At 48.6% G+C, this 27,585-nt stretch overlaps 1 protein-coding gene across 1 annotated transcript in view; it reads left to right on the top strand.

Moving 5' to 3' along the window:
* Window positions 1-25,316, top strand: part of LOC146870310 (uncharacterized) — a 98,532-nt gene extending 73,216 nt beyond the window's left edge. Inside the window, exon 7 of the mRNA XM_085642625.1 lies at window positions 25,249-25,316. Within this exon, the coding sequence (XP_085498751.1) occupies window positions 25,249-25,316 (68 nt within the window). The remainder of the gene's footprint in view (window positions 1-25,248) is intronic.
* Window positions 25,317-27,585: the final 2,269 nt, after the last annotated feature.

Here is a 27,585-nt window from a genome sequence, read left to right as displayed (position 1 = left end):
GGCTGCATGTTCAATTGCCCGGGTGCATCTGTTGTTCTTCAGGTGTGGCTCTGGGCTGTGCTCCCTTTTGTGGTGCAGGCTGTGGTCCGACTTTGCACCAGGTCAGAGCAGGTGTTATTTTCCTGCTGCTAACGCGCCTTATAGCCTGTTTTGTGTTCTTATCGCAGTTCTGGCCGGTCATTGTGAATGTTGTGGAGTGGTGTTGTCGCAGCTTTTGGCACAGCAACACCTACTCTGCATCTCATTAGCGATAGTTGCGGGGGTCTGTGGCAATGTTTTTTGCGGCTGCTATCGCGGGTAAACTGGTGCTGTGGGCTGTTAACACCGTCTTGTGATTGGAGCGATAAGTTTATCGCAACTTTGGCTGCGATAAAGTGCCGTTAACTCGGCGATAGATCATTGTGAATATGCCCCTAGATGTGCAGCAGTTATACCGGACAAACCTATGTGCAATTCCTGAAACCTACAGCAGCAAAAATACAAAACAAAAGTTACAATGTAACCATACAAACCCATACTGGTAAATATCTGCCCTTGCAAATAGGGCTAGCTTTGAGATGCCTAATCGCTTCAAGATGCCTAATTGCTATGATGCCTAAACCATCCGCTGAGGAGCTTGCCATTAGTTCTAGATGAAGACGTCTTTGTCTATGCTGCGCTACTCGTACCTGGCTGGAAAGTTGTCTTTTCCGTGGGGATTCATGCATCAATTTGCTAGGAATTTATTAGGTTCTCCTGAGAGTTTTACGTGGGAAGTTGTAGAGCCGTGCTTGATTCTTCTTCAGGTGTTCTGCCTATGTGAAGTTTATCATTGAATGAAAATATCAGACGAACTGGGGAGCCCTATCTACATGCTATTTATTCTTTTTGGAGATGCGTTGTGATATCCGTGAATTCTTTTTGCTTGGCTAACAGTTGAGATGTCTTGAAACTGATGTATTTAATCTCCAATACATGTGAGGGATCCCTGTGGCCAGTTATCTGGAAGAAGTTCACTTGTTGTTACGTCTGGAACCAGTTTCTGTCTAATTTAGAAAGTAGAAGAAACTCTGAGTGCGCTCCAACAATATTTTGTTATCCTCTGGGATCTGCAGTATGTGGTGAATCAGTTGTGGAATATGCTACTTACCTCAGATGCATATATTGTTGCATCTGTTATGGTTTTCGCAATCATCAGTTTTATCCTAGAGAGATTTCGTTTAATGTTTGAGTTCCATTATTCTTGTCAACAGTTCTTCTATTGACCTTGTTCCATCAGATTGTTCTCTGCTTTCTGCACCCTTGTATCGACTTCTAGAAGAGGATGGTCCAGATTCTGAGAGCATGCATTCTTTTTTTGAACTTCTGCATCAAAAGCTGGATTTTCCCCTTTGTCAATAGGGTATGTAGCTCTGAGGTGTTTGAGACCTGGGTAGGAAGGGGGTCTCATTTATTGTAGCTCTTCTGTCTGCTTTCAGGGAAGCCAGTTATGCCTTTATAGAGGGAGTATTTTGGGATTTGCTCTTGTTATTTGCCATAATTCTATTGTATGACCATTCGGAAACTCAGTACTCTGCGATACAGCCCCTAAGCTCACCTCTGTAGCCTAGAAAGCACCTGTACTCTCAAGTTGACACCAGTATTGCAATCAGCATTCCCAAATCGAGGGTCTGCATCCAGGAGAAATAATTCCTGTGGGAGCAGCACTTATGCGCTGATATAAGGAACCAGGCAGTGCTCATAAATTTGAGTGAACTCACCAGGATCTTCTCATTCACTTATTTGGCCACCCTTCTCACCTTTCTCCTTATACTGGCGACCAGTATTTTTAGCCCTATATTGTGTAACTTGTTCCAGTGGCTTTGTATCCAACTCGCCGCTGCTTAATTATTATTCATATTCGGGCCTCAGCTGCCCTCCTCTCCTGCAGTCATGCACACAATCTCTTCCACAAAGCCCCATTCCTCACTTAGTGTAGTATCGCGTAGTGACCCAGTCGCTCGCTTGACGATTGTATCCTTCATACCGCCAGAGAGGTTCCAGGAAACGAAGTACGTCTGTACCACAATTATACAATAGAAAAACTATACAATAGAAAAACAATACAATAGGATAACAGTACCCATACAAAGAATTCAAAAATTAAATAATTAGTTGCCAAAAATGATATCACAATACAATATACAGACAAACTATTTGTGCTCAACATATTATACTAAGCAATCACATACAAAAAATATACAGTGTAAACATAAACAAAAACATTGAAATCGATAAAATGGTCTAAAGTAGATGGAACCTATTGCAACCAATGCTTCTCCCCCAAACTGCCAATGTTGGGTTGAGGACCTTATGATCCTTACAATTTACTGAGTCATCATCAGGACAAAAAATCTTTTGAGCAGAAAGAACATAAATGTTGATGACCGCTGAACAAAACACCTAACCTCCAAATTAAGCATCACAAGGGAATTCTCCTTGCAAATTACGATTCAATCACTTGTAGCATTTGTATTCTCTAAGACTGGAAGACCAATAGGTCCAAGGTACCAGTATCAATTATTTTCCTCTTTAGGCACGTTCAGTCACCAAGATTTCAAATTAAGCCCAATCAGACAAAAATGAAAGTTCAGGGCAGTAACGATTACCAAATTACACGATTCAAATCTCCTCAGGGGGGATCGCAGTCAGAATCAGTGTCGGCACACAGGCAGCGTCCCCCCGAGGAGAAAGGGAACAATTGGTCCCTTCGGTCTATTGATCTTCCAGTCTTAGGGTATACATACGCTACAAATTGCATGTGATTCAGTTGTAATTTGCAAGGAGGATTACCTTGTGATGCTTAATCTGGTGTTTTGTTCAGTGGTCTTCCAGCTGAGCTCTCCAAGGTGCGACTCACTCATACGCCATCTTGGCCACAACCCAACTCAGGCCTACAGTATTAAACATATCTCCTCCGCGATCCTGCTCCAGGGCCCCTTGCTGTGCTAGTTCTTCACCGACGCCGAGTGCGGCGCCCCAGCCGCCGCAGGGCCGCCCGCTCAACCTGATCCCGCCGCTTCCTGCCTGCGGCCCCGCCCCCTCGCCAGTCCATTGGTGGACGTGACCCCGCCTCCCAGCTGACCCGCCCTCCCGGCTCCCCTCTTAAGGGGACCCCGCACGCACCTGGATAGCGACCACTGCGCCTCTGGCCTGGTTGCCCCCTCGCTCCTCCGTGATCCTGCTCCAGGGCCCCTTGCTGTGCTAGTTCTTCACCGACGCCGAGTGTGGCGCCCCAGCCGCCGCAGGGCCGCCCGCTCAACCCGATCCCGTTTTCCCGCCGCTTCCTGCCTGCGGCCCCGCCCCCTCGCCAGTCCATTGGTGGACGCGACCCCGCCTCCCAGCTGACCCGCCCTCCCGGCTCCCCTCTTAAGGGGACCCCGCACGCACCTGGATAGCGACCACTGCGCCTCTGGCCTGGTTGCCCCCTCGCTCCTCCGCGATCCTGCTCCAGGGCCCCTTGCTGTGCTAGTTCTTCACCGACGCCGAGTGCGGCGCCCCAGCCGCCGCAGGGCCGCCCGCTCAACCCGATCCCGTTTTCCCGCCGCTTCCTGCCTGCGGCCCCGCCCCCTCGCCAGTCCATTGGTGGACGCGACCCCGCCTCCCAGCTGACCCGCCCTCCCGGCTCCCCTCTTAAGGGGACCCCGCACGCACCTGGATAGCGACCACTGCGCCTCTGGCCTGGTTGCCCCCTCGCTCCTCCGCGATCCTGCTCCTGGGCCCCTTGCTGTGCTAGTTCTTCACCGACGCTGAGTGCGGCGCCCCAGCCGCCGCAGGGCCGCCCGCTCAACCCGATCCCGTTTTCCCGCCGCTTCCTGCCTGCGGCCCCGCCCCCTCGCCAGTCCATTGGTGGACGCGACCCCGCCTCCCAGCTGACCCGCCCTCCCGGCTCCCCTCTTATGTCGCCTCCTCAGCAACCGCCGAAGGTGCGCCAAAGGTAAGCCCGTCTGCGCCCGTCCGCGCCTGGACCGCGCCCAGTGCCAGGACCCCTGGCCCCCGCAGACCCCAGCCCACCCGCCGGACTTACGACGCCACCGAACTCTACGCACTCAACGCCGGAAGAATCCCGGGTTGCTACCGAGCCACCCCGAGACGCACCCACGGACCCTTCTGCTGCAACTCCTGCAAGTTCACCTGCACTACACCTGCACCAACCAAGACCAAGACGAGCAACAGCAGCAGCCACCTGAAGTGCATCCTGCTCAACACCCGCTCCGTCCACAGACACGCCGTCGAGCTCTGGAACCTGCTCGACACTACGTCACCAGACGTCGCCTTCCTCACGGAAACTTGGATGAACGCCTCTTCAGCGCCCGACATCGCCATCGCCATCCCAGACGGCTACAAGATCATCCGAAAGGACCGCATCAACCACACCGGAGGAGGCATCGCCATTGTCCACAGGAACACCATCCGCATCATGACCAACACCGACGACGCCCTGACAACCGCCGAACACCTTCACTTCCAGGTCCACATCAACCCCAAGACCACCCTCAGAGGCACCCTCATCTACAGACCCCCGGGACCCCGCACACAATTCTGCGAAGACATCGCCGACTTCATCAGCCCGCACGCCCTCTGCTCCGCTGACTACATCCTCCTAGGGGACCTCAACTTCCACCTGGAGAACAACAACGACCGCAACACCACCACCCTGCTGGACAACCTCGCCAACCTGGGACTCCAGTAACTGGTGACCACCCCCACCCACTACGCCGGACACACACTCGACCCCGTCTTGTCATCCAGCAAGGACATCGCCTTCAGCCACGCCACCGGACTCCACTGGACGGACCACAGCTGCGTCCACTTCAGCTTCGGTAGGACCACGATCCACCACCACCAGCAACAGGTTGCACGCAGGAGCTGGAACAAGATCACAGCCGACCAGCTCACGACCTCCCTGAACATGAACCCTCCCACCAGCACAACGAACCCTAGCCAGGCGGCCACCAACCTCACGAAGTGGATCAGCGACTGCGCAGACGAGCTCGCCCCCCTTAGGACCCCGCCCAGCAGACCCGGTAGCAAGAAAGCCCCATGGTTCACCGACGAACTCAAGAGCTCCAAGAAGAACTGCCGAGCCCTCGAGAGAACCTGGCGCAGAGACCCAACACCGGACAACATGACTGCCCTCAAGCTCGCCACCCGAAAACACCACCAACTCATCCACGCCACCAAGAAAACTGCATTCAAGGAACGACTGGACAACAACGCACACAACAGCAAGGAACTCTTCAACATCGTCAAAGAGCTCTCCAACCCCAACGCCGGAAACAACGACATCACCCCTTCGCAAGACCTCTGCAACTCCCTCGCCTCCTACTTCCACAACAAGATCGCGGACATACACAACAGCTTCAGCTCTCTACCGACGAACGCCACGACCGAACCACCGCCCCCCACCACCACCCTCCACGCCTGGACTCAGATCAGCACCGAAGACACCGTCCGCACGATGAACTCCATCCACTCCGGATCTCCGACCGACCCCTGCCCTCACCACGTCTTCAACAAGGCCGACGCTGTCATCGCACCCCACCTGCGGGACATCATCAACACCTCCTTCGACACCGCCACCTTCCCGGAGAGCTGGAAGCACGCCGAACTCAGCGCCCTACTCAAGAAGCCATCGGCCGACCCGACCGACCTCAAGAACTACCGCCCCATCTCGCTGCTCCCGTTTCCAGCAAAAGTCATCGAGAAGACCGTCAACAAGCAACTGGCCGCCTTCCTCGAAACGAACGGATCCCTCGACCCCTCGCAGTCTGGCTTCTGAGCCAACCACAGCACCGAGACCGCCCTGATCGCAGCCACCGATGACATCCGAGCGCTACTCGACAACGGAGAAACAGCGGCCCTCATCCTCCTCGACCTCTCCGCGGCCTTCGACACTGTCTGCCACCGTACCCTAGTACAACGCCTCAGCAACATCGGAGTCCAGGAGAAGGCACTGGAGTGGATCATCTCCTTCCTCGCCGGAAGGACACAGAGAATCCGTCTCCCTCCGTTCAGATCTGAAGCCACCGAAGTCATCTGCGGCGTCCCTCAAGGCTCCTCGCTCAGTCCAACCCTCTTCAACGTCTACATGAGCCCCCTCGCAGACATCGCACGCCAGCACAACCTCAACATCATCTCCTACGCCGACGACACCCAGCTGATCCTCTCCCTCACCAACGACCCCGCCACCGCCAGAGCCAACCTTCACGAAGGGATGAAAGAGGTAGCTGAATGGATGAAGAACAGCCGCCTGAAACTGAACTCAGACAAGACGGAAGTCCTCATCCTGGGATCCTCACCCGCCGCGTGGGACGACTCCTGGTGGCCCCCCGCCCTAGGCAGCGCACCCAAACCAACAGACCACGCACGCAACCTGGGCTTCATCCTGGACTCCTCCCTCTCCATGACCAGACAAGTCAACGCCGTCTCCTCGTCGTGCTTCAACATACTGCGCATGCTACGTAAGATCTTCCGGTGGATCCCCACCGAGACCAGGAAGACGGTCACCCAGGCCCTCGTCACCAGCCGTCTGGACTACGGCAACTCCCTCTACGCCGGAACCACTGCCAAACTCCAAAAGAGACTCCAGCGGATCCAGAACGCCTCAGCGCGACTCATCCTGGACATCCCCCGTCGCAGCCACATCTCCGGACACCTGAGAGACCAGCACTGGCTCCCGGTTAGCAAGAGAATCACCTTCCGTCTCCTCACCCACGCACACAAAGACCTACAAAACCAAGGCCCAGGATACCTCAACAGCCGCCTCAACTTGTACGCTCCCAAACGCCAGCTTCGATCGACCAGCCACGCCCTCGCCGCCGTCCCCCGCATCCGAAGAGCCACCACAGGGGGACGGTCCTTCTCCTACCTCGCCGCCAAGACATGGAACTCCCTCCCCACCCACCTCCGCCTGACCCAGGACAACCTCACCTTCAGGAAGCAGCTCAAGACCTGGCTGTTCGAGCAGTAGCGGACCCCCCCAGCGCCTTGAGACCCTCCGGGTGAGTAGCGCGCTATATAAATGCGATGATTGATTGATTGATACCGAGTGCAGTGTAAGCCCACTTTTTCAGCAGATGCACATATCTTCTGCACAATCAAAAGCTTAGGATAGGAAGATAAACTTGTGAGCAGATCCTTAGCCTCTTTCTCAGTACTGCTTCATAAAGTTATTTTTCTGGTACTCAAGTAAGTTCTGGTCAAAGCTATGCTGTCAAACCAGAAATAAAGAGATGGGTCCAGGAGTCAATCTTCAAGCAAAACCGACTTTTTTCTGTGTGTGATCGTACTGGCACTCTCACCATCAAGACACCCGTAAAGATCCTCTACCACCGATACCATTACCTATTTGGGTGAAAGCCCTCTTGGAGATTAGGTATATCATTCTGTTATGTTATTATTTTATTATTATTATTATATATTAAATCATTGAAAAGAAAACGAAAATATTGCTGTGCTCAATGAAGCACATGGACAGAGGAGGTCAGTATTTGCAAATTCATGTTTGTTGCATGTGTAACTGTAAATCACATGCTTTGCAAACACAGATGTTTTAAGACATGGTCAAAGTGGGCAATTGCCCAGGATCCCCACCTTTTGAGGGGCCCATGGGGAAGTAAAATGTTTCTCTATCTTACTCAATCCTAACCTAAATATTATTCAGTTATGTTTTGCATCATGGGTCTTGAATTAGCAGAAAATGGGTAATAGAATTCAAGTTTTTCCAATCATGGACTCCAATATATTTCTTACCCAGCGCTCCAAAATTCATTATTATGACACTATTTACACACTCCTTTCATCTAGTGTTGGGCACCTCCATTGTAAGTTGTTTTTCTTCTATGTATAATTTTTAGTTTCTATGTGACTTGTGATCCCACCTCTAAAGCCACAATGCGCCAAGACAAAGACTTTACCTCAGAATGTTTTTTTTCCGCCATGGGTTTGGATGCGCATTTGGAGCCCCAGGACTGTTGAGCTACAGATCAGTTGTTTTACTCCGGATTCACCTATAGAAACAATGAAAGAACATATTCAACCGATGTCATCTTGGATTCGACCTGATCAGAGTTTTTTCCTCTGCACCTGGTCATATGAAAATAGCTCTTGGGATGGCAGGTATCGAGAACACATCCTTTCAGTAAGTTCCTGTGGTCGGTGTTGTACTCTCTGCTTTGCAATATACCATTCGGAATAAGTTTCAAAACAGAAAAAAAAAATAAGATAATGCTGGGAATGTTGGCGGGGGCATTACAGAATGCAGTGAAAGAGCCCTACGCAGACATCAGCCACCCTCAGAAGACAACAAATGAACCTATTCTGATGGGAAAGGTCCACCCGGTATCCTAGTCAAAAGAAATCAGAACCCAGAAACAGTGAATTCAGATTAAAAACAGGAACAGTCAAGGGCATTGCCAAGATGGCGGAGAAGTCAGACACTCTCCGCTGGAGCTGCTGACCAGTCCGAGCGTCTACCAGTCGTTTTCCCTTTCCGTACTTACAGGAGAGCGGCACTAAACATGCCCCTGGCTCCCAAGAGGCTTGTGTGGGGGTTGCTAAAGGAGGTCCACTAGCCCCGATATGGAAGCAGTGGGCCCTGAACCTGTCCGGCACTCCCGAGGCCCAGACTGCAGGATTCGAGCGACACGGCTGACGGGAAGATCGGACCCTCCCTGCTGTGTGTGGCCCCAGAGGCATCTTGAGGAGGTGTTGAGGCCTGTTGAGCAGGCCAGAGATGCCATAGGGCCTGAAACACCAGAGCTGGGGGAATGGGCTACCCAACGGACAGCCTCTATATGCAGTCTCTGAGGAAGTCGGCCTGACACTGAGGAGGGTGGCCTTCAATGAGAGCTACCTTTGTGGCACCCTAGCAACTGAAGCATCGAGTATTCTAGTGATGGGACGGCACCCAAAACTGAATGGCCCATGCTGGCAGGACTGATGACCCAGGGAGGTGAAGCTTATTGAACTCTGGGGTTGTTTGGACGGGCAGGCTCAGCTGAGCTGTTACCACCTGCCACGACTGAGCACTAACCCAGTGGATGGACCCAAAGTCCCACAGATATGCTGGCTGAGGCTGGCAGGGTTATCCCATCGCTTGCTCTGGGAGCACAATTCCGAGAGCTAAAGATGGGGCATATTAACTCCAGGGAGCCCCGATAGTGATTTGGAGTGCCCACCTGGGATAGCACAGTTCTCGGGGTTGCTGTGCTTTCCCTGAAGCCTTCTCCCCTGTGCAAAGAGATTATAGATAGCTCCCGGGACAGTGACAATCTTTGGTGCTGAGCAGTTCGGGGGGAGGGGTCCCCCTTATGCCTTCCAAAGAAGAAATCTAGCAGTGGTGGCCTACTTGGACAGGCCTCGCTCCAGACTAGATGACACGGCTGGTGGCACAGACTGGACGGCACAGCTCTCTCTGGCCACCATGGTGCTTACCAAGTCAGATCTACCTCAGAGTCTCCACAGTTTCAAGGTTGTGTTACATGACCAGTTTCATCAAGATTTAGAAAAGAGCACTACAGACTTGCGATCTGATTTGGGGGCCAAAATTCAAGACCTTGGATTATGATATAGACTCTGTAGGGCCTGAGAATGATGGACACGGATCCCAAGGTGGAAGTGCTTGAGGGTGGTCGGGTGGCCACCTCCTCCTGCAGCGCTGCATTAAAATAATTAGTGAGAGGTGTCTTGGACAAGCTAGAAGATCTTGAGAACCTGTGACGACAGCATAATCTGTGACTTTTTAGTCTGAGTGAGGACTAAGCTGAGAATGAACTGACAGCATATTTCTTTGGTGCTTGGTGATGTACACCCATAGGTCCAACTAGATAAGGTGCATTGCATGGGCCTGAGGAGACCTTCTCTACAACAGCGACCCCTGAGATTTCCTGGTTAAATTCCACCACTACTCGAGAAGGAAACAGTATTTCTGAAGACAAAGGAACTAGGTACAGTCTCTTTTCAAAATAATTCTTGCACCATATACCAAGATGTCACCCAAATACCTCTACAATGCCGTGCCACTCTCTGACAGTCACCCAAAAACTTCAAGATGATGGAATTAGGTGCAGATGGACAGGCTTGGGCCTCTCTTTTCAACTTGATGTTAAATGACATGTGGTGACCGACACCATAAGGCCTCCCAACTGCTTGGCCTCTTCATCCCAGAAGACTGCCCGGATATCTTTCCCCACGGAAATGCTAAAACCATTCAAGCTATGCAGTCTGACTTGAACAGCGGAGCTGCCCAAGAACCACGCCACAACTCGGCGTGAATCCTCTGATCCTGATCCGCTCTAGCCAGGGAATGGCTGACTTCTTCAACACTACAGTCAGACTGATTTGAAGGCCGCAGCTGCTAGGGGCATTGCATCACAACGTGTTGTTATTAGAGAATCAACGATGGCCCTGGTTAAGCGGTGGGCTTGCGAAACAGATAGAGATAGTTTTCCTCCGAGGATGTCTGGTCACATCTTTATGTCATCTCATTGTTCAGGTCTGCAGTACTGCCAGGGGCGGTTTTTGAGCAAGGGAGGGGCTCCGCCCCCTTTACTTTCACCCCCTATTGACCCCTGCCAAAGTGAAAAAAAAAAAATCTTTAATATCTGAGTTAAAAAAAATGTGCACACACATTTTTCATGGGACCGGTGCTATTTTGCCATGACTAGTCTCAGAGAGACTCTCATGACAGTAACACAGTGCCTGCCAGCACACAACTTTCCTGAACTTGCTGTCTGTGGGTGAGGCTAGAAGCTAATGTATTTGCCGGGCTGAGGAGCTCACAGCCCTGAGGGTTGTGAGGTCATCAGCCCGGCGGAAACATAGCTAAACAAGCATTTGCAATGCAATCGGTCTCGCCTTTGGGAACTTATATGTAGTTAGCTATGCAGCACGTTAGCCTGGGTGCTGAAACATCTACTGTCTTTTAACATGGAGGGAAAGTAAGCACTAAATTGCGTGTCACACCAGGTATGGGAACACATGGAGAGAAATATCGCCTTTCAGCTGGAAATGGTATAGTCCAAGCTCTGTTTTAATATAAAATCAGGGCCTGCGGTGGTCATATCACTGAAAATTCAAGATGTAAAAAAATATTATTGTCTACGGGTGCTCGTGGAAGACAATATCTATGGACTGGAATCTAGAGAATGCTAAAGTGATTTTGGTATTTTACTGACCTCTGCTGGTCGTTTTCTATCAAGAAAGTTAAATAGAGGCAGTTGAACAGAAAAAAGTCCCTTAGCAGAAGCAGACAAGTCCAAGGGCTGATCTCCAGAGCCCACAAAGTACATACACATATAAGTATATACTAAAGTATATACTAGAGTATATACAAGAGGTCACGAATGCTCGACCTAATCAAACACTGCACCCAGTTTATGCTGTGCACCACTCCTGCCATGCTGTATATCATTCCTCTTCGACATGTCAGCGTCATCGTGCCCAATAAATTATTTTGACAACGACCAGTGACCTCCCACGCACTCCCGTGGAGCCGGCCAGGTGTCAGTCTGACTGAGAGCCACCCTCAGTGCTGTGCCTCCTGTTGGGTTTGCTGCCAATTTCAATACAGGCACCAGGGGTGGTGCGGTAGTGGTGGATGGGCCGTGTGCTCTTGTGCAACCTGATGTACCCTGGTCTGAGACTTACCTAGCTCTCATTCAAAGCACACTGGTGTTGGGACTCACCCTCCCCGAGAGAAAAGGTGTAGAGGGGTTGGAAGGATGGAAAGGAGGCAGAAACATACAGGTTTCCCAAAACTTTAGAGGCAGGATAACCAGGCCTCGCGTACGCACAACCTAACTCCTGATTACAGTGAGTGCAAATGACTAATAGTTAATCAATAATTTATCAGAGGGCGCAGACATTTTGTTGTAGTGACTTATAATAATTACTAGGTTTCGAAGCCATTCTAGATGGTGTTCATAATAGGAGCAATAAGGACCAAGTAATGGCTTTTGCAAACATTGCACAAACCTCAAAAAGATGAAAGTCGGAGTGAAGCTGTGGGTTTTGGGATCTGGGACATACAGGGCACACACACCACTGTTACTGCACTGGAAACAAAACGTCACTCAGACCCTGTAGGTGGACAGATGTCAGGATGGCACAGGTTTGAGGATGTTCTATCCGTTCATTGGCTAGTGAACAGGTGAGTACCTCCCAATAGGAGGGGTTTTAGGTATGTCTTGTTAGCTTGAGGGAAATGTCTTGTGATTTTTTATTTTTGTCAGGTGGGGTTCTTTATTTACTTGAAATGTCGTCTGAGACTGTGATAGACACCTTACGGACATTATGTGATGTGATTATGTGATTGATGGATTTCCATGCTCTTTGCTGGCTATATGAATGAAGCAATGAGAACTGTAATTCATACTGATTTTTTTTTTCTCTCTATTGATGTTTTTTTTTCTTTTTGATTGTGTGAAGCAAGTTTTCCAAAATAAATTCTATAATGTAACCAAATATTTCATATTGCACTACGGGAAATGGTCACCGGCTCACAAAAAATGCTGTGTCCCCCTAAAGTGAAACACAACACCCCCTCTCCTCCCCACGTGTACCCAACTCACCACTCTCATACTTCAACAGCTGCAGGGGCGGCCTTAGGCATGTGCAAGTTGTGCACCTGCACAGGGCCACCAAACCCCAGGGGCCACCACGAGGAATCGGATACAATACATATTCGTGGCGGCCCCTGGCAGGGATTCGGCGCATGAACAACTGAGGCGTGCTAAATCTAATGTGATGCACGCTGAATGGTTGTTCTTATACTCTTTTCCTTTCTAACCCAGTCTCGTCTTTCTGTGGGGTCGGCCTTGTTTCGGGCTCTTCTGGTAGGTCTTGTGCTTGTTTAGAACTTTTTTTCCAGGAGAATCGAGCTTGTTTTAATAGTCCAGATCTGGCACCTCCGGAGGCTCGCATGCGCGCGCATGCGCAGTGCCCGCGAGTCCTGCAGCGAAGGGGTTACAGAAGCACCATGCATCACTGGCGGCAGGAGAGGTGGCAGCACCCGTGCCCGGCGTGCAGCGAGCAGCACCGAGACCGGCCGAGGCCATGCACCGGCGCGCCTAGAGACCCTGGGCAAGAAAGGCCGCCTTGCAGAGGATAGCATGCCAGTGTGCAACCTTTGGTGCCAGCTGCGAGGTGAGCAGCCCGAGGGTCAGGGCATGGGGAGGGGGAGTGAGGAGGTCAGCGTGTGCCACTGCAGAGTGAACCCGAGGGAAGGTGAGCCATTGGACGAAGGTGTGGGGAGCCCTGGGGAGGAGGGCAGATCAGGCATAGGAATGTATCCCAGCCCGTGGGGGTGAGGAGCCGGGGGCGTGGGAAAGGTTGGGTGAGGATGTTATTGTAGATGGTGTGTGCTTTGGGTCTGGGTGGAGGTAAGCCATGTGAGGTGGCGAGCTGGAGGTATTCTGGTGGTCATGGGAAGGGAGGGCATGATGAATCGTGAGAGAGAGCCTCTCTCTCACGATTCATCTCTGAGAGGGCACGGGTCGGAGAGGTGGTCTCCGTACGCCAGGGGTAGGGAGTGGTACAGATCGGCGCTGTATGTTGAGGGAAATGTGAGTCAGGAGTGCAGGGGCGGTGTTTACTTGTGGCTGAGGGGAGGCATGGTGACTTTTGGAGGTGTAACTTGGGAGGCACGGTCGTATTGGGGGGAAGAGGAGAGCAGGGTACGAGGTGTTAGACGTAATGTTAAGGATTCATTAAAATGATTACAATTACTTATCAACAATCATGAAAACAGAGTATGAAGCTGATACTTGTGATCTAATGAGTGGATCTGCCTGCACAAATCTTTTAAAACATCGAGTGTTTGAATGTACTTGGCATTTGGATATGTCTGTTTATATGGTGTTGAGGCAGACATGAAATGCAAGCACCTATGGATGGACGCCTGGAATAGGATGGCAGTGCCTACCCATGTTAACTCAATCTAATGCCCTTTTGCAGAGACCTTGGTAGGAGACTGGCTTCTTGATCATTTCTTTAATTACATTCCGGTGCTTGTCATGCGACTAGCAGAGAAAACTAGTTTAACTAGTCCTCAGTTTGCAATTGGTGTGGCAGCCTTCTCTGTCCATACTAGGGGCATAGTTACCATTGGTTCAGCAAGTACAGTGGTACTGAGACCCAAAACCCTCAGGGGCCCATTGAACCCTGATAATTGCTATATTCTACTTCCTGAGCAGCAGCCAAAGGGGCCATTTTCCTTGCTTATGCCACGGCCCATGGGGTCGTTGGTACGCTGTGCTAGTGATTCGTACGTCTGCTTGAAAGTTGTCTCCTGACTGGATGTTCCTTGCACATTAATTTTGCTTCAGTGAAACTCTAGTGCCTTTTCATAGCCTTAGGACTCACTGTAATTAATCCTTGTTTAATAGGTGCTCTGTAAAGCGAGCAGAACTGGTTGCTGGAATATGGCACTATACAAGAAACCTTAATATATTGTATTTTGTCTTTTGACAATGTGGTAAAGTGGACGAGTCTTTGGTTACCTGTAGGCTGTCTTCAGGATCAGTTAGTGACGTACTGAGACAGGTCTCTGTGTGCCATGATTTCAAGGTAGCTTACTCTCTTCCTGCTAAGGTCACTTCCCAAATAGATCATGAACTATTCTCCAGGCTCTACTGTTCTCAGTGGACTGATAAAACAGACCTTGTATGCCAAGTCACATGATCTACCCTATAGTTTTATAACACTCTTCAAATAAACCTTCCATATGTGGCTAGTCCTCATAATGTGTCATACATGTAGTGGGAAGGGTAATTACTATCAATCAGTCAGGGTTTGTAAAGCACAGCTGCTTCACACATAAGGGTCTCGAGGCGGTGTGGCATTCATGCTGCTGGATCATGCTGCTTGTTGGTTGAACAGCGAGGTCTTGTGGTCCTTCCTGAACTGCTGGAGCGATGGTGAGGCTCTGAGGTGCAGGGGGAGGGTTTTCAGGTCTTCACTGCCAGGTGGGAGAAGTAGCGGCCTCCACTGTTTTATCAGCGGCTGCATTGGGTGGCTGCTAGGGAGATGGTTCTGGAACATATTTTCCTGGTAGGTTGGTGGAAATTCACTCGTTCATTAAGGTATGCTGGTCCTTCATTGTGTAGTCCAGGGAAGACATGGTTTGGCAGTTCGGGCTGGACTGTTCCCATGAGGCACAGGGTCAAGGCTGATTTGCATATGGCCATGTCTGAACTGGGGTGGTGTGGTGAGCAAAAAAACGATGGATTTAGGCCCAGATCTCTGTACTGAGGTGAATGTATGACATTGTTCTGCATTCTGTCCATCAACTGTTGTTTTTGCAAGAAAATAAAAATGACACATCAAAATCTTTCAGCAGCCGCCACTGCTGATTGTCTTCTTTTTTTCCCTACCCACTGCTAGCCTCGCCCGCTGCATTGCAAGCAAAATGAAGAGAATTCGAGTACACAAATCTGGTTATTCGAAACGAAAGAGAAAGGTGGCTCAGCAGGCTTTCGTAGTGTCAAAGGAAGGAGCAATCCTGAACTTCATCACCCAAGGGAAACCTAAAGATGGAGAATCCTCTGGCCAGAGTACTGCTGATGCACTAGGTAAAACAGGCGCTGACGACCATAAAGAAGAACAAAAAAATGATGATATCCATGAGCAGAATGATACTCATGAGCAGACCAATGAAAATGAACAAGGTGACTCTGAAATTGATACAAACATGCAGCAATTACCAACTCAGGATGAGGATTATTACAAAAGACCCTCAGACAGAGAAACTGAAACATCATTCCTCGGTCCATCAACATCTGGCATTCTGAAGGAGGTTCAGAGTTTACAGACGGATGATGCTGGTATTGAAAAGGAAGCCAAAGAGCAAGACCATGTTACAGACCCGTGTTCTGAATATGATTTATGTGATTGGAGGGATCCTACTTTGTGGCCGAACTCTCTTACGGACGCGCAACGTGTTTTTCTTGTTGAAAGGGGTCCCTCCAGAGACCCAGATTCTAAAACAAAGTATCCAAGTGATGAGCACCCAAAAAGTAAACGTCGTTTTTCTGTTACTATGTTACTGGTCATCTAACGCCTTTTCTGGACGTTTTATTAAAACACCTTCCTGAGCTCCGCCCCGCCCGGACCCCCTCTTCCGGGGCCCCCTACCTGCGCTCCCTGCACAGGGCCACCATGAGCCTAGAGCCGCCCCTGCCAGCTGCCACTGAGTACTGCTCCATAATGAACACATCAGGAGGGCTACGGCGTGCTGACGAAGACAGAGGTTCTTCTTCCACACTCACGGCCCCAGGAGGAGCAGGTGACCTTGATCTGTAACAATACTTTTCTTGGCTGGTTCGAGGGCTGGACGGAGGCATGATGCTTCCTCTGGTCCTGCTAGTAGGACTTGGAAGGGCCACTGTCCACCAGTCAGCGAATATGGGGGGAGGGTTTCCTGCCCCACTCGGAGCAGCATTGGAGGAAAACATCTGGCCCCTGCAGCTGTCTTTTTATTTAAATGCTTGTTTTGAGTTTTTATTGGAACATAAATACAACATGGTCGACAAATGTAGCATAATTAGCTACTGCAATGGCGAACGTCCACTATGACCCACATCAATGCAATTAGTGTTGAGATGGTATAAATTTCGTGTGTGACTATTGGGATGTTCACTACACAACAAACAAAATACCTCGCCCCACTCCCACCATCCATCTTGCGACTGAGGAGATGACCAACAACAAGCAGCAGCAACACACAACAGTACCCGCTCGTGAGGGACTTTGAGGAAAGTAATGCCATTAATTTGATTAGAGTAGCGGGCATACAACTATGTATCTATCTATGGTGTTTCTGACTAGATATTTGTTTGGGCTGTGTTTTATCGTCGGTTCTGACCTTTTGTATACGTCTTTCCTCCTCGAGTGCCCATTCAGCCATGTCTCTATTCCACGCTTGAGGAGCGGGACCTCGGTTTGGCAACAGTCAAATGACTCACAAAGTAAGAGTGGGGTCCTCCTCACCAAAGGGACAGGACACCAAAATAGAGTCAGAAACAATTTCCCTTTGGGGTATTTAAAGCATACTATCATGAATACAGACCACTTTCATACATAAACAAGTTTAAGCACCAAGTCGAATTAGTTCCCACTGATGAAATAATAGCAGAACATCAATAAGTGTTGAACCCGTTCCGATCTTTGATTTATGTACTTGGTGTGCCTTATATGTTTAAAACGTTGTGATGAATTGTATTCTCCCAGTTTCTTTAAATGTTGTGAGGATTATAATGTATTGTGTTAATATTTGATTAATTGTTTATGATGTATTTTTTACATTTGAACCTTAATTAAGGATCCATTTAATAAAATAATTTTCTATTCGCTTTTGGGTCCTGCTAAGATTGTTGGTGATGTTCTTGGATGCGTATGAAAGTGGTCTGTATTCATGATAGTATGCTTTAAATAACCCAAAGAGTAATTGTTTTTGAAAGAGTCTAATGACTACCATTCATTTTCTAAGACAACTCCCAGTAACGAAAATCTATATTGCATTTTACCAGTTTTGCGGCATAAAATAATACTGAGAAGGTAGTGTCACAGAGAGACCTCTAGTTTGATGCCTATTACCTACCTTAATCTCAGCATAGCACTTTTCCAGTACAGTGTTATATTTGTGCAGCCCCAGATCATATGTAGGAAATCAGCACCACCAGTGCTACATCTGGAATACTCATCCTTTCTTGTCTGGTAGATTCTGCTTAGCCGTACAGGAGACAAGTGCAGTGCAACATGTAAAAGTGAGCCTGCTAAAAGTAGGCATTACCAGAAATCTCCTGAAGAAGGGTACATGCTCTGTTCCATTCTCCCTCTCTCAGTGTCTCCCGAAGGTCTCTGTCCCACCCTACCTAGCATGCATCCCCACCATGAGCCTATCTTGTTTTAAAGCCCCATAGAGTAAGGATACAAGGCATCTGGAGAATCCCATGTCTAACAGTACCTCAAATGTCTGTGTCACTTTTGGCATGTCTGTATAGCACGTCTATATTTCTATGGCCTCGTTGGTCAGCCTGATAACTGGTCAGTTACTAAGTACAACCGTAGGAGGATCCAACCTTTGAGCCCTACACAGTGAAGCCTTTACCACTGGATGAGATGGCAACTTCCTTACACAATCACCCTAAGGACAGTAAATCACCTTAAGGTGAAACTACATGTTATTCAGGAGGATGATTTCATGGTGGTAACCCTATTCAAGATGGTGCTGTCAGTCCCATTCCTATTCATGCTAAAAAGCATGACCAACTGTGTTGCAGAAAACCTTAAGAGCTTGTGAAGGTAAAGGTGGTACCATAACTGTTCAGGGTACTTAGACACAGCAAATACAGAAAATGCATATCAGTTTCTTGGAACTGACAGCCGTGTAATTTGCACTCTAGAGGTTTCTACACTGTAATTTAAAAAAAAGAGAAAATGTTATTGTGCAAACAGACAATATGACTTTAACGTATTACATCCAATATCAATGGGGCACTCACTCAATCCAGCTGGCGGCACTTGGACAAGCCCTATGACAATGGACATTTCTTCACCTGGTTTTGCTCCTAACAGGCATCTGGCTGGGGTTGGACAACAAATCTGTGCATGTGTTAAGCAGGACACATCAACAAGTACCGTACAGATGATCCATTTACTATCATATAAAATGCAAAATGTTTAAGATTTTGCTTTCAAATACTCACATCCACCATCCAAGGGTAATGTTCTACAAATGTCCTTGCCAGGGTTTTTACCCTAGGTTTTTCCTCCACTACCTCTGATTCCATTCATATTGAGTAAGATGATGCAAAAGTCCATAACACTCATTCTCATGATTCTAACATGGGCAAGACAACCATGGTACTCAGTGCTAATGGAAATGACTGTTCACAAGAGAAGTTATCCCTAAGAGCAGACATTTTAACTCTGCATCAAGGGCGACCTGAGATCTAAGAGTTTTGTTATCTGCAACTTCCAGAGGAGTGTCTGCTCATTTTGGAAGAAGCTTGGAATTCTTTCACACACCTATGCTTCAAAATGAAAATCATGTTATCACTGCATTACTAAGCATACACAACCTCTGCAGACATTGGTTCAAGACATCTGCTATCTGTTGCCCCAATGCAGGTCTTCCTGGACTCTGCCAACACATCCGCTGCCCGTGCTGCCGATGAGTCAACCCTGCCTGTCCTGGTACAGTGAATACTACAGTTTGCCTTCATGTATTGTCACTCCGCCGCCACTCTGCACCCGGCGGATAGCCAGTCCTGCCCCCTTGTAATTGTACTGAACCTAACCTTTTGCCTTCCTGTACCACCATCATTGGCCTCAGTTAGTCTGCCTCCTGCACTGTGTTCACTTTAAGTATTGTTTTATTTCCTCTGTTGTTGTATTTCCTCCATTTTATGTCTTTGCTGTTGTATTTCCTTCTGTATTGTGCCAGCCCTGCGCCGTTTTGCTGTCTGTTTTCCCCTGCACTGGGCCGCCGCTCCTACCCTCCTGATCCGTTGCTCCCAGCACCCCACCCCCCTCCCAGAGCCTACTTAATGGAGGCCGCAGCGCGACCCCATTAGCAGATCCTAGATCAGCCCCAAGATCAGCCCCAAGCACTGTAGTTATCCCTGGACTCCGTCAGCGCACCCGTTGCTCGTGATGCCAGCGAGTCAAGCCTGTCTGCTGTGGTACCGTGAATACTAACTTTTGCCTTCTGCCTTACAGTATTGCCACTCCGCTGCCACTCTTTACCAGATAGAGAGCCTCTCTGCCCCCTTGTAATTGTAGTGCACCTAACCTTTTGCCTTCCTGTACCACCGTCATTGGCCCCATCTAGACAGCTAGTCTGCCCCTTGCACTGTTTTCACTTTAAGTATTGCTTTATTTCCTCTGTTGCATTTCCTTCATTATATGTCTTTATTCTTGTATTTCCTTCTGTACTGTGCCAGCCCTGAGCCGTTTTGTTTTCTGTTTTACCCAACACCATGCACCCACACCTTCCCACCCAATCCATCAATCCAAGTACCTGGAACTACTAAATGGAGGCCGCAGCGTGGCCGAGCCACCAGCGTGCTGATGGTGCACCAAAGGCAAGCCAGTCTGTGCCCGTCTGCGTCTGGATCGTGCCCAGCACCTGGAACCCTGGCTCTCTGACCAGCCACTGATACTCTGCCACCAAGCCTCTGGCCCTGGACGCCACAAGTACTGCTACATCGCCTCATAGCGATCGACCACAAGACTTTTCACCTGCTGCCATTGCCGCTCACCTGCAACAAGGGAACCCGCGCCACCCCCACCCACCCGTCCTCCAACACCTCAGAACAGCTCCAGTGTATGCTGCTCAATGCCCGATCCCTCTGCAGACCCGGATATCACAACAGTGATGCCCGCAGCTACAAGATGATACACAGAGACCGCACCAACAAGTACGGAAGATGTATCGCCATCATCCACAATCACCACACCAATCATGGAACACCTCAAGTTTCAAATGAAAACCGATGTGAAGACTACCATCAGAGGAACCCGCACCCACAGACCCCCGGGCCCTGGCCCAGCTTCAGCAGCACCATTTCCAAATTCATCTCCACTTTAGCAATCAAATTCAAGCATTACATCTTCCTCAGCGACCTCAACTTCCACCTCAACGGGAATAACACCAACTCCAGCAACCTCCTTGAAAACATGAGCAACATTGGCCTCACACAGCCGGTCACTGCCCCTACGCACAACGCAGGTCGCATACTGGACCCCATCTTCACAGCCAGCGACAGTTAAGTTCAGCCAGGTCACCGAACTAACAGGACTGACCACAGCATTATACACTTCACCAGGTGACTCCTCTGCCACCAACCCCCCAACACCTCCCTCCACAAATGGAACAATGTCACAGAAGCCCAGTGGATAACTGCCCTCAACACCACCAAGCCCGACACCACAAGCAGCTTAGAACAGTCCATCCAAAACTTCTTGACTGGATCTTCAACTGTGCCGACTTAGTCACCCCCTCTAAAACCATCCAGCACTGGTAGCGCCAGTAAACACGCCAGCTGGTTCACCCTGCAACTCCGGTGCACCAAGCATGAATGCAAGCAACTGGAAAGACGATGGCATTCCAGCAGGAATCCAACAGACCTCACCTCCTTCAAAGCAGTCCTCAGCAAATACCACCTCCACCTCAAAGAAGCCAAGAAGTCTCCCTAACCAGCAGCATCAAGACAAGCACCAACCACACCAAGGAACTCTTCAACATGATCTGAGAGTTCTCCTGCCCGGCAGCCCTGGAGAACACAATCCACCATTCCCAAGATCTCTACAGCACACTGTCAGACTACTTTTACAACAAGATTGCTGACATCTACTGCAACTTCGACCCACAACCCACTGACATTGGCCACCTTCTGATTCCAACTGCCACTACCCACCACAACTTGCTCACCACATGGAAACCGCTCATGACGATGCAAACTGCGCCATTATGTCTTCCATTCACTCTGGACCCCCAACGGACCCCTGCCCCCACGTCTTCAACCAGGGACATAAAGAAATCAGCAGCACACTCACTGATGCCCTCAGCACTTCCAGCACCATGGCCACCTCCCGACGCATGGAAACACACAGAGGTAAAACCGCACCTAAAGAAGCCTTCCGCCGACCCCAGCAACTTCAAGAATTACCGCCCAATCTTGCTGCTCCCTTTCCCCACCAAGGTACTAGAGAAACCGTTAACCGTTAGCTCACCGAACACCTGGAAGGCAACAACCTACTCCACGCCTCCCAGTCCGGCTTCGACGCCAACCACAGCACTGAGACCGTCCTGATTGCCACAACTAACGGCATCAGAACCCTCCTCTACCATGGTGAGACAGCCTCCCTGATCCTTCTAGACCTCTCTGCGGCATTCAACACTGTATTCCACTGCCCCTCATCACAAGACTCCACTACATCGGCATCCAGGGAGACGCCCTCAGATGGATCACCTCCTTCCTCGCAGGACGCACTCAGAGATTCCGCCTACTGTCCTTCACCTCCAAGCCCAAGAGCAACATCCGCAGCATTCCCCAATGCTCCTCCCTCAGCCCCACCTTGTTCAACGACTACATGGCCGCACAAGCTGGCATCGTGTACACCCAAGAACTCAACATCATTTCCTTCGCAGACAACACCCAGCTCACCCAGTCCCTCACGGAAGACCCCACCAACACTAGCATATTATCCTCTTCCTGCTTTCACACCCTCTGCATGCTTAAAACGATCTTCAGATGGATCCCCATCAACTCCAGGAACACAGTCACGCAAGTCCTCATCACCAGCCGACTGGACTGCGGAAATGCCCTCTGCACCGGGACCACCACTCAACTCCTCACATGACTCCAGACCATACAGAACACTGCAGCCAGACTCATCCTCAACTTCCCCAAATGAACCAGCATTACCCCCACCTCAGAAGCTTCCACTGGTTCCCCGTCCAGAAGAGATGCCAGTTCAAGATGCTAACCCCCACCTTCAAAGCCCTCCACAACCAGGGACCTGCCTACATCAACCAACGTCTGACCTTCCAGGTCCCCACATCCGGCAAAACCACAGTAGAGGTCATACCTTCTCCTATCTCGCCGCCAAAGCCCGGAACGACCTTACCCTCCACCTTCGAACATCACCTGTACTCTCAGACTTCAGAAAGGGACTCCAGACCTGGCTCTTCGACTAAATGGCCACCAAGGCCAAGCGCCTGGATACCTCTTGAGGTGATAAGCCGCGCCATACAAATACCGCCTGATTGATTGACTTAGCAGCAGTTGCTGTTTACATGCAGAACAGACAACGTAGATGTTTATTTAAGATTCCAGTAGTTACAGATATTTAGAGTCTTAAAAGAGTTATTCCTCGAAGGACACCACTGGTTTCTGTGTGAGTTCTTAATTGAGTTCTTAATGTAGTCCTGACATGGCCCAGGGATTACAATTCAAGTTCTTGCACTCTTGTCAGATGTCATATCTCTCATGGAAAATATCCTTTCCAGTAGCAGTCACTTCATAAAGTGGAATAAGCAAATTGCAAACAGCAGTCTTTTATTCAGGTTCATGAGGGTCGGTTTTCCCTTAGGACGATGTGTGTTCCTAACAAAGGTTATCTCCCCATTCTACATCAATTAGACAATTGGCATGCCTATTTGCATACCACAGCCTCAGTGGCAGAAAGAGCACTTCACACATCAGATGTATAGAAGGCACTAATGAATTACATTAACCATACAAACTCCATTTGCAAATCACAGCAGCTTCTTGTTACGTTTTGCAAGACGGATAGAAAACCGTATTCATGTATGTTAATGTAAAGCGGAACATACTTTTCAAACTGTGCCTAAAGCACATTCTAATCACAGGAAAGGAGCCCTGTGTCCTTTCTGCGAAACTTAATTCTTGCAGAGATATGTAAGGCAGCCGTATGGTCTACACTGCACACTTTCAGAAAGTATTACTGTGTAGACATGAATGCCCAGCAAGAACCACACGTCGGGCAAACAGTCCTTAAACTTTGTTCCAAACCTCTACATCATCTGCTCACTATCTACCATTTTATGAGGAAAGCACTTCATCTCATTCTGTCCAATCCACTTGATCTATAGCTACACGTTACCAATGGAAAATGTTACGTAGTTGTAACTATCTGTAGCTAGTACTGCTATGGATTCACATTCTTCTTCCCCGAAGGAGAGCTTCTGCTTTAGATGTTCTTTATTGTTTATTATGGAATCTTTCCCAATACACCTGTAAACATATACATTTAAGCTTTACTTCATTCCACTTACTGTCACCCAATCTTTGGGGAAAATAATGTAAGGTGGAGTTTTTGTCCTGACATGCCAACGTTTTACAACTGGAAAGTGGGATATTAAAAAAACCCAATATAATGCATATTCCCCATTGATCTATAATGAAACAGAGACAGTTTTAGGAAACACACAGGTAAAATAGATTCATTGTTGGCTTACGAAATCGGGAGAGTCTCCTGCCTGAATCGAGTGTGTTTGCATGTATGCCTAGTTAGTGCATTGTGTGTTTCACAAAACTACCTTGAAATCAAAGATTATCGTTTGGTAAAAACAACCTGCAATGCCTGCGCGCAACACTGGATTGCAGGAGTGTGCAAAGCATGTAAATCTACAGCACTAGAAGCTACAAACAGATAGTTACAGGTAAGTAATATTTTCCCTCTCTTCGTTGGCCCACTAGCTACACCAACTCTTTCTCTCTATTCCTTTTCTTTTTTTCTGTCCCGCCCTCTCCCCCTTGCTTTGGCTCCCTTTCTTGCCCATCGCTCCCTTCCTTCTATCAGAAGATATATATGGAGAATAAAGTATTGCGATTTAAATTGTTTGTAGTTAGCTTACAGGATAATTTTAAAGTCTTGATGCATATCCAGTAACAGAAAGGATTCTTACTGTTTCTATTCTTGGTTCAGAAGTATCTTAACATTTATGCCAATAGAAAGAAGCAAACTAAGTTATCCCTGCCTAAAATGGCGCTGATGAAGATCTTTTCTGAGGTAGGATCTGCACTAGACACTTTTCCTGAAGCTGAGATGAAAGGCCTCTGAAGACTGGTCTGAGTGGGTGCAAGTGAATCGAGGCCTCTGCCGCAGCTGGGTTTCATTTTCCCTAGGTTTCTAAATGAGCAGCCCAAACAAGAAGCGCATGTGCTTCCTGGGAATTTTGGCAGAGTCCAAAATGAAGTGGTTCTCATCCTTGCCTTCTAACCTCGACATGCCTCCTGGTCACTCTCTTCATGCATCGAGCCCACCAGGTATCCTAGGCGGGCAGTGTAATGGCTGCAGGCTGGGGTCTGACCCACCAGAGCCGTGGCTGCATCTGGATTCCCATTCCCTAAAGCTCCTGATCTCCTGTTGTACTCTGCCTATCTCTCTTGGTTCCTGTAGCATGTTACTGTCCGCGGCCAGCTGTGCAGTGTTGGGTACATCAGGTGCCTGCAGGTTCGGAGAAACACAGACTTGTCTCCCCAGGGGAGTCCCTATGGCTCAGTGGGTGGCAGTGATCAACTTCATTGTTGGAAGCTCCCAGGGACTCCCGACACATCCTAGACAGGCAGATAACCATGAACCTCCCTCACACGCCTCTATAATCTTCCACAATGTTTGGTGTAACATAATGACTGTCTCTTGAATGGTGACTGAATTTAAATGTTTTTCTGACCTCTCTCTTCTCTCCCACAGTGAGCGAGATCATCGGCCACGACTTGAACCAGTTTCCTGAGATGGGCTGCTCTAAAGAGGAGAGTTAAGAAGTTCTTTTCTACAACCACCTATCCTCCCCTTCTGAAGTGGGCAGAGACAGCAAACACTATGCAACAGACCCTTAAAATGTATCCGTTCAGACTCTGGGAATACCCACTCTTGGTGTTACTGCGAAGAGCTCTGAGCAGTTGCCGGGGCTGCCTTTCCCTCTAATGCCTGCTCTACGCCTCTGGTGTCCTTTCGTTTTGGGTCCATACTATCCTTGTCATCCACCAGATACTTTGGCCAGCCCCTAGAGAGCTCTATAGGATTCCCAACCAGGTGGCGCCTCTTAAAAGTTGATGTGACTCTGGAAGAGCCAGTCACATGTCCGGCGATGAGAAAAACCAAAAAAGAGACCTGAAAATAATAATAATTGTGTATATTGCACTTGGTGTTTGCCATCATATACAACACGTTTACAAAGTTCTGATTGAAATTTCGCCAAAGCTCTGCTACAAGAACACCAGAGAAATAATTTTTAAGGAGAACAAAATGTGTTTTTGGAACAGTAATAATTGTAGCTGCTGGGTATTGATAACTTATTCGTGTTTCTTGCATATATTCGCCAAAGAGCTATCAGAATTTGCACTTGTTTTGGCATTTCATGCTGATGGTCCATTAACCAATTGGAGTGGAGTCAGCAATAGTCTATCTGCCCTTCACATTTAATGGCATTGGAAGGTTGTGTATGAAGCCTGCAGTCTGAAGAAAGACATCAGCCTTCCACGCTTGCAATCCAGCATCTTTCACAATACCAAATTCATACCCCAGAACTGACCTTGAAGTAGAGGTTATATTTGAACCTTGTATGACCCCATTTCGTAAACCACAGTCTGTCCTTTCAGTAGCAGAGGTTATAAAACAAAATTCCCTTTAAAACACCTTAAGGAAAAACCCACAAAGTCATAAAATCTGTGCAATCCATATGGCAGGGCCAGTTCTCCTATTGAAAACTTCAAGCTTGTAAGTACTGATCTGATGTCCGGGGTGGAAGTAGCGCGGCAGGAATGTTCTTGTAGACCCATCAGGCTTTTAAATGTGATATGAGCATGTGAAATAAATGTGAGGTCTCCAGGCTTGCGAATGCTAGGCTGACTCTGGACCAAAGAATTCACTGGAAGTGCATTCTTGAAAAATTAGAATCAAAGCAAGATGGGAAACTGACAAACACACTTTGGAACTTGAAGAAATATCCAGGAGTGAAGATCCCGATGGCTCATAGGTTAAACCAGAGAAGTTCCAAAACAAAGATCTATAAAGGGAGGACTGCTTATGCTTAGTGCAAGAAATTCCTTGGAGGGAGTGGCAGATTGAAAGGGAGCAACAATGGATTTCTTCCTGACCCAATTTTGGAAAAGGACTGTTTGCTATAATGTTTTTGGAATAGGGCAATGTGTCTGGGACTGAAGGCTTATTTTCCAGAGGCAACCTCCGTCTTGCAAATCATCCTCCTGGTACACAGAGATGCAAGGCACACACATTGGAATCCCTTTCAGACACAATTGTTAGCAAAACAGAGGGCCCCGGTGCACGTTGCAAGTGTTTAGTGCAAATGACGGAGAAGTGTGAATCCACGCATCAGTACTAAAGGCACACACACAGCCAGGATGTTAGGATCAGAGGAGAGGGTGGCCAATGCAGGTGCTGAAATAGTTCCAAGGGAGCCTGTGGCTCCAGAACTAACATGAGTAGGGAAACTAACACCACATGTCGGAGCCTGGCAACATCCTTTAAAAAATGCCAGATAAAAGTAAGTGTTTTCGTAGCCATAGGGTTTCGAAAGAAACACCTGTAAAATTACTTGACCAATAAGATCTTAAGATCTTCATCTACAAAGCTGAAAGGAGTTGGTGTAGGTTGACTGGAGAAGAAAAAGACACTAACAAATAGTGGATTTCAGGAACATTAGGACTTATTAACTATGTTTTTACAGAGGCATGAATCCTGTTTTAAATCAACTGCTAATTGCGCACTCCATGAATGTTGACCCTTGAGAAGTTTTGTGGCCCGAAGAGATTTTAAGAACAGGGAGGACGAACTCCCCAAATTTATAAATAAAACACACACTAGTTCTCGGGTCTATCAAGAAAAAGATGAAAATAGAAATGTCTGACAAAGAAGATGATGTCCCTTTAAAGGACAGTTTCTCTCACCCACCACAGGTGGCATGCTTCATCATTGGGAATCATCCTCGCACAATGAAGCCTAGTCATGGTGCGGGCTACAACTCACTCGCTGCGAGGGAGGAGCTCAGGGATGTTTTTTGTGTATGAA

The sequence above is a fragment of the Triturus cristatus genome, chromosome 1_1 (assembly GCF_964204655.1).
Source record: "Triturus cristatus chromosome 1_1, aTriCri1.1, whole genome shotgun sequence".
NCBI classification, from domain to species: domain Eukaryota; kingdom Metazoa; phylum Chordata; class Amphibia; order Caudata; family Salamandridae; genus Triturus; species Triturus cristatus.
The sequence above is the reverse complement of the archived record's forward strand: the minus strand, read 5'-3'. Positions and strand labels throughout refer to the sequence as shown.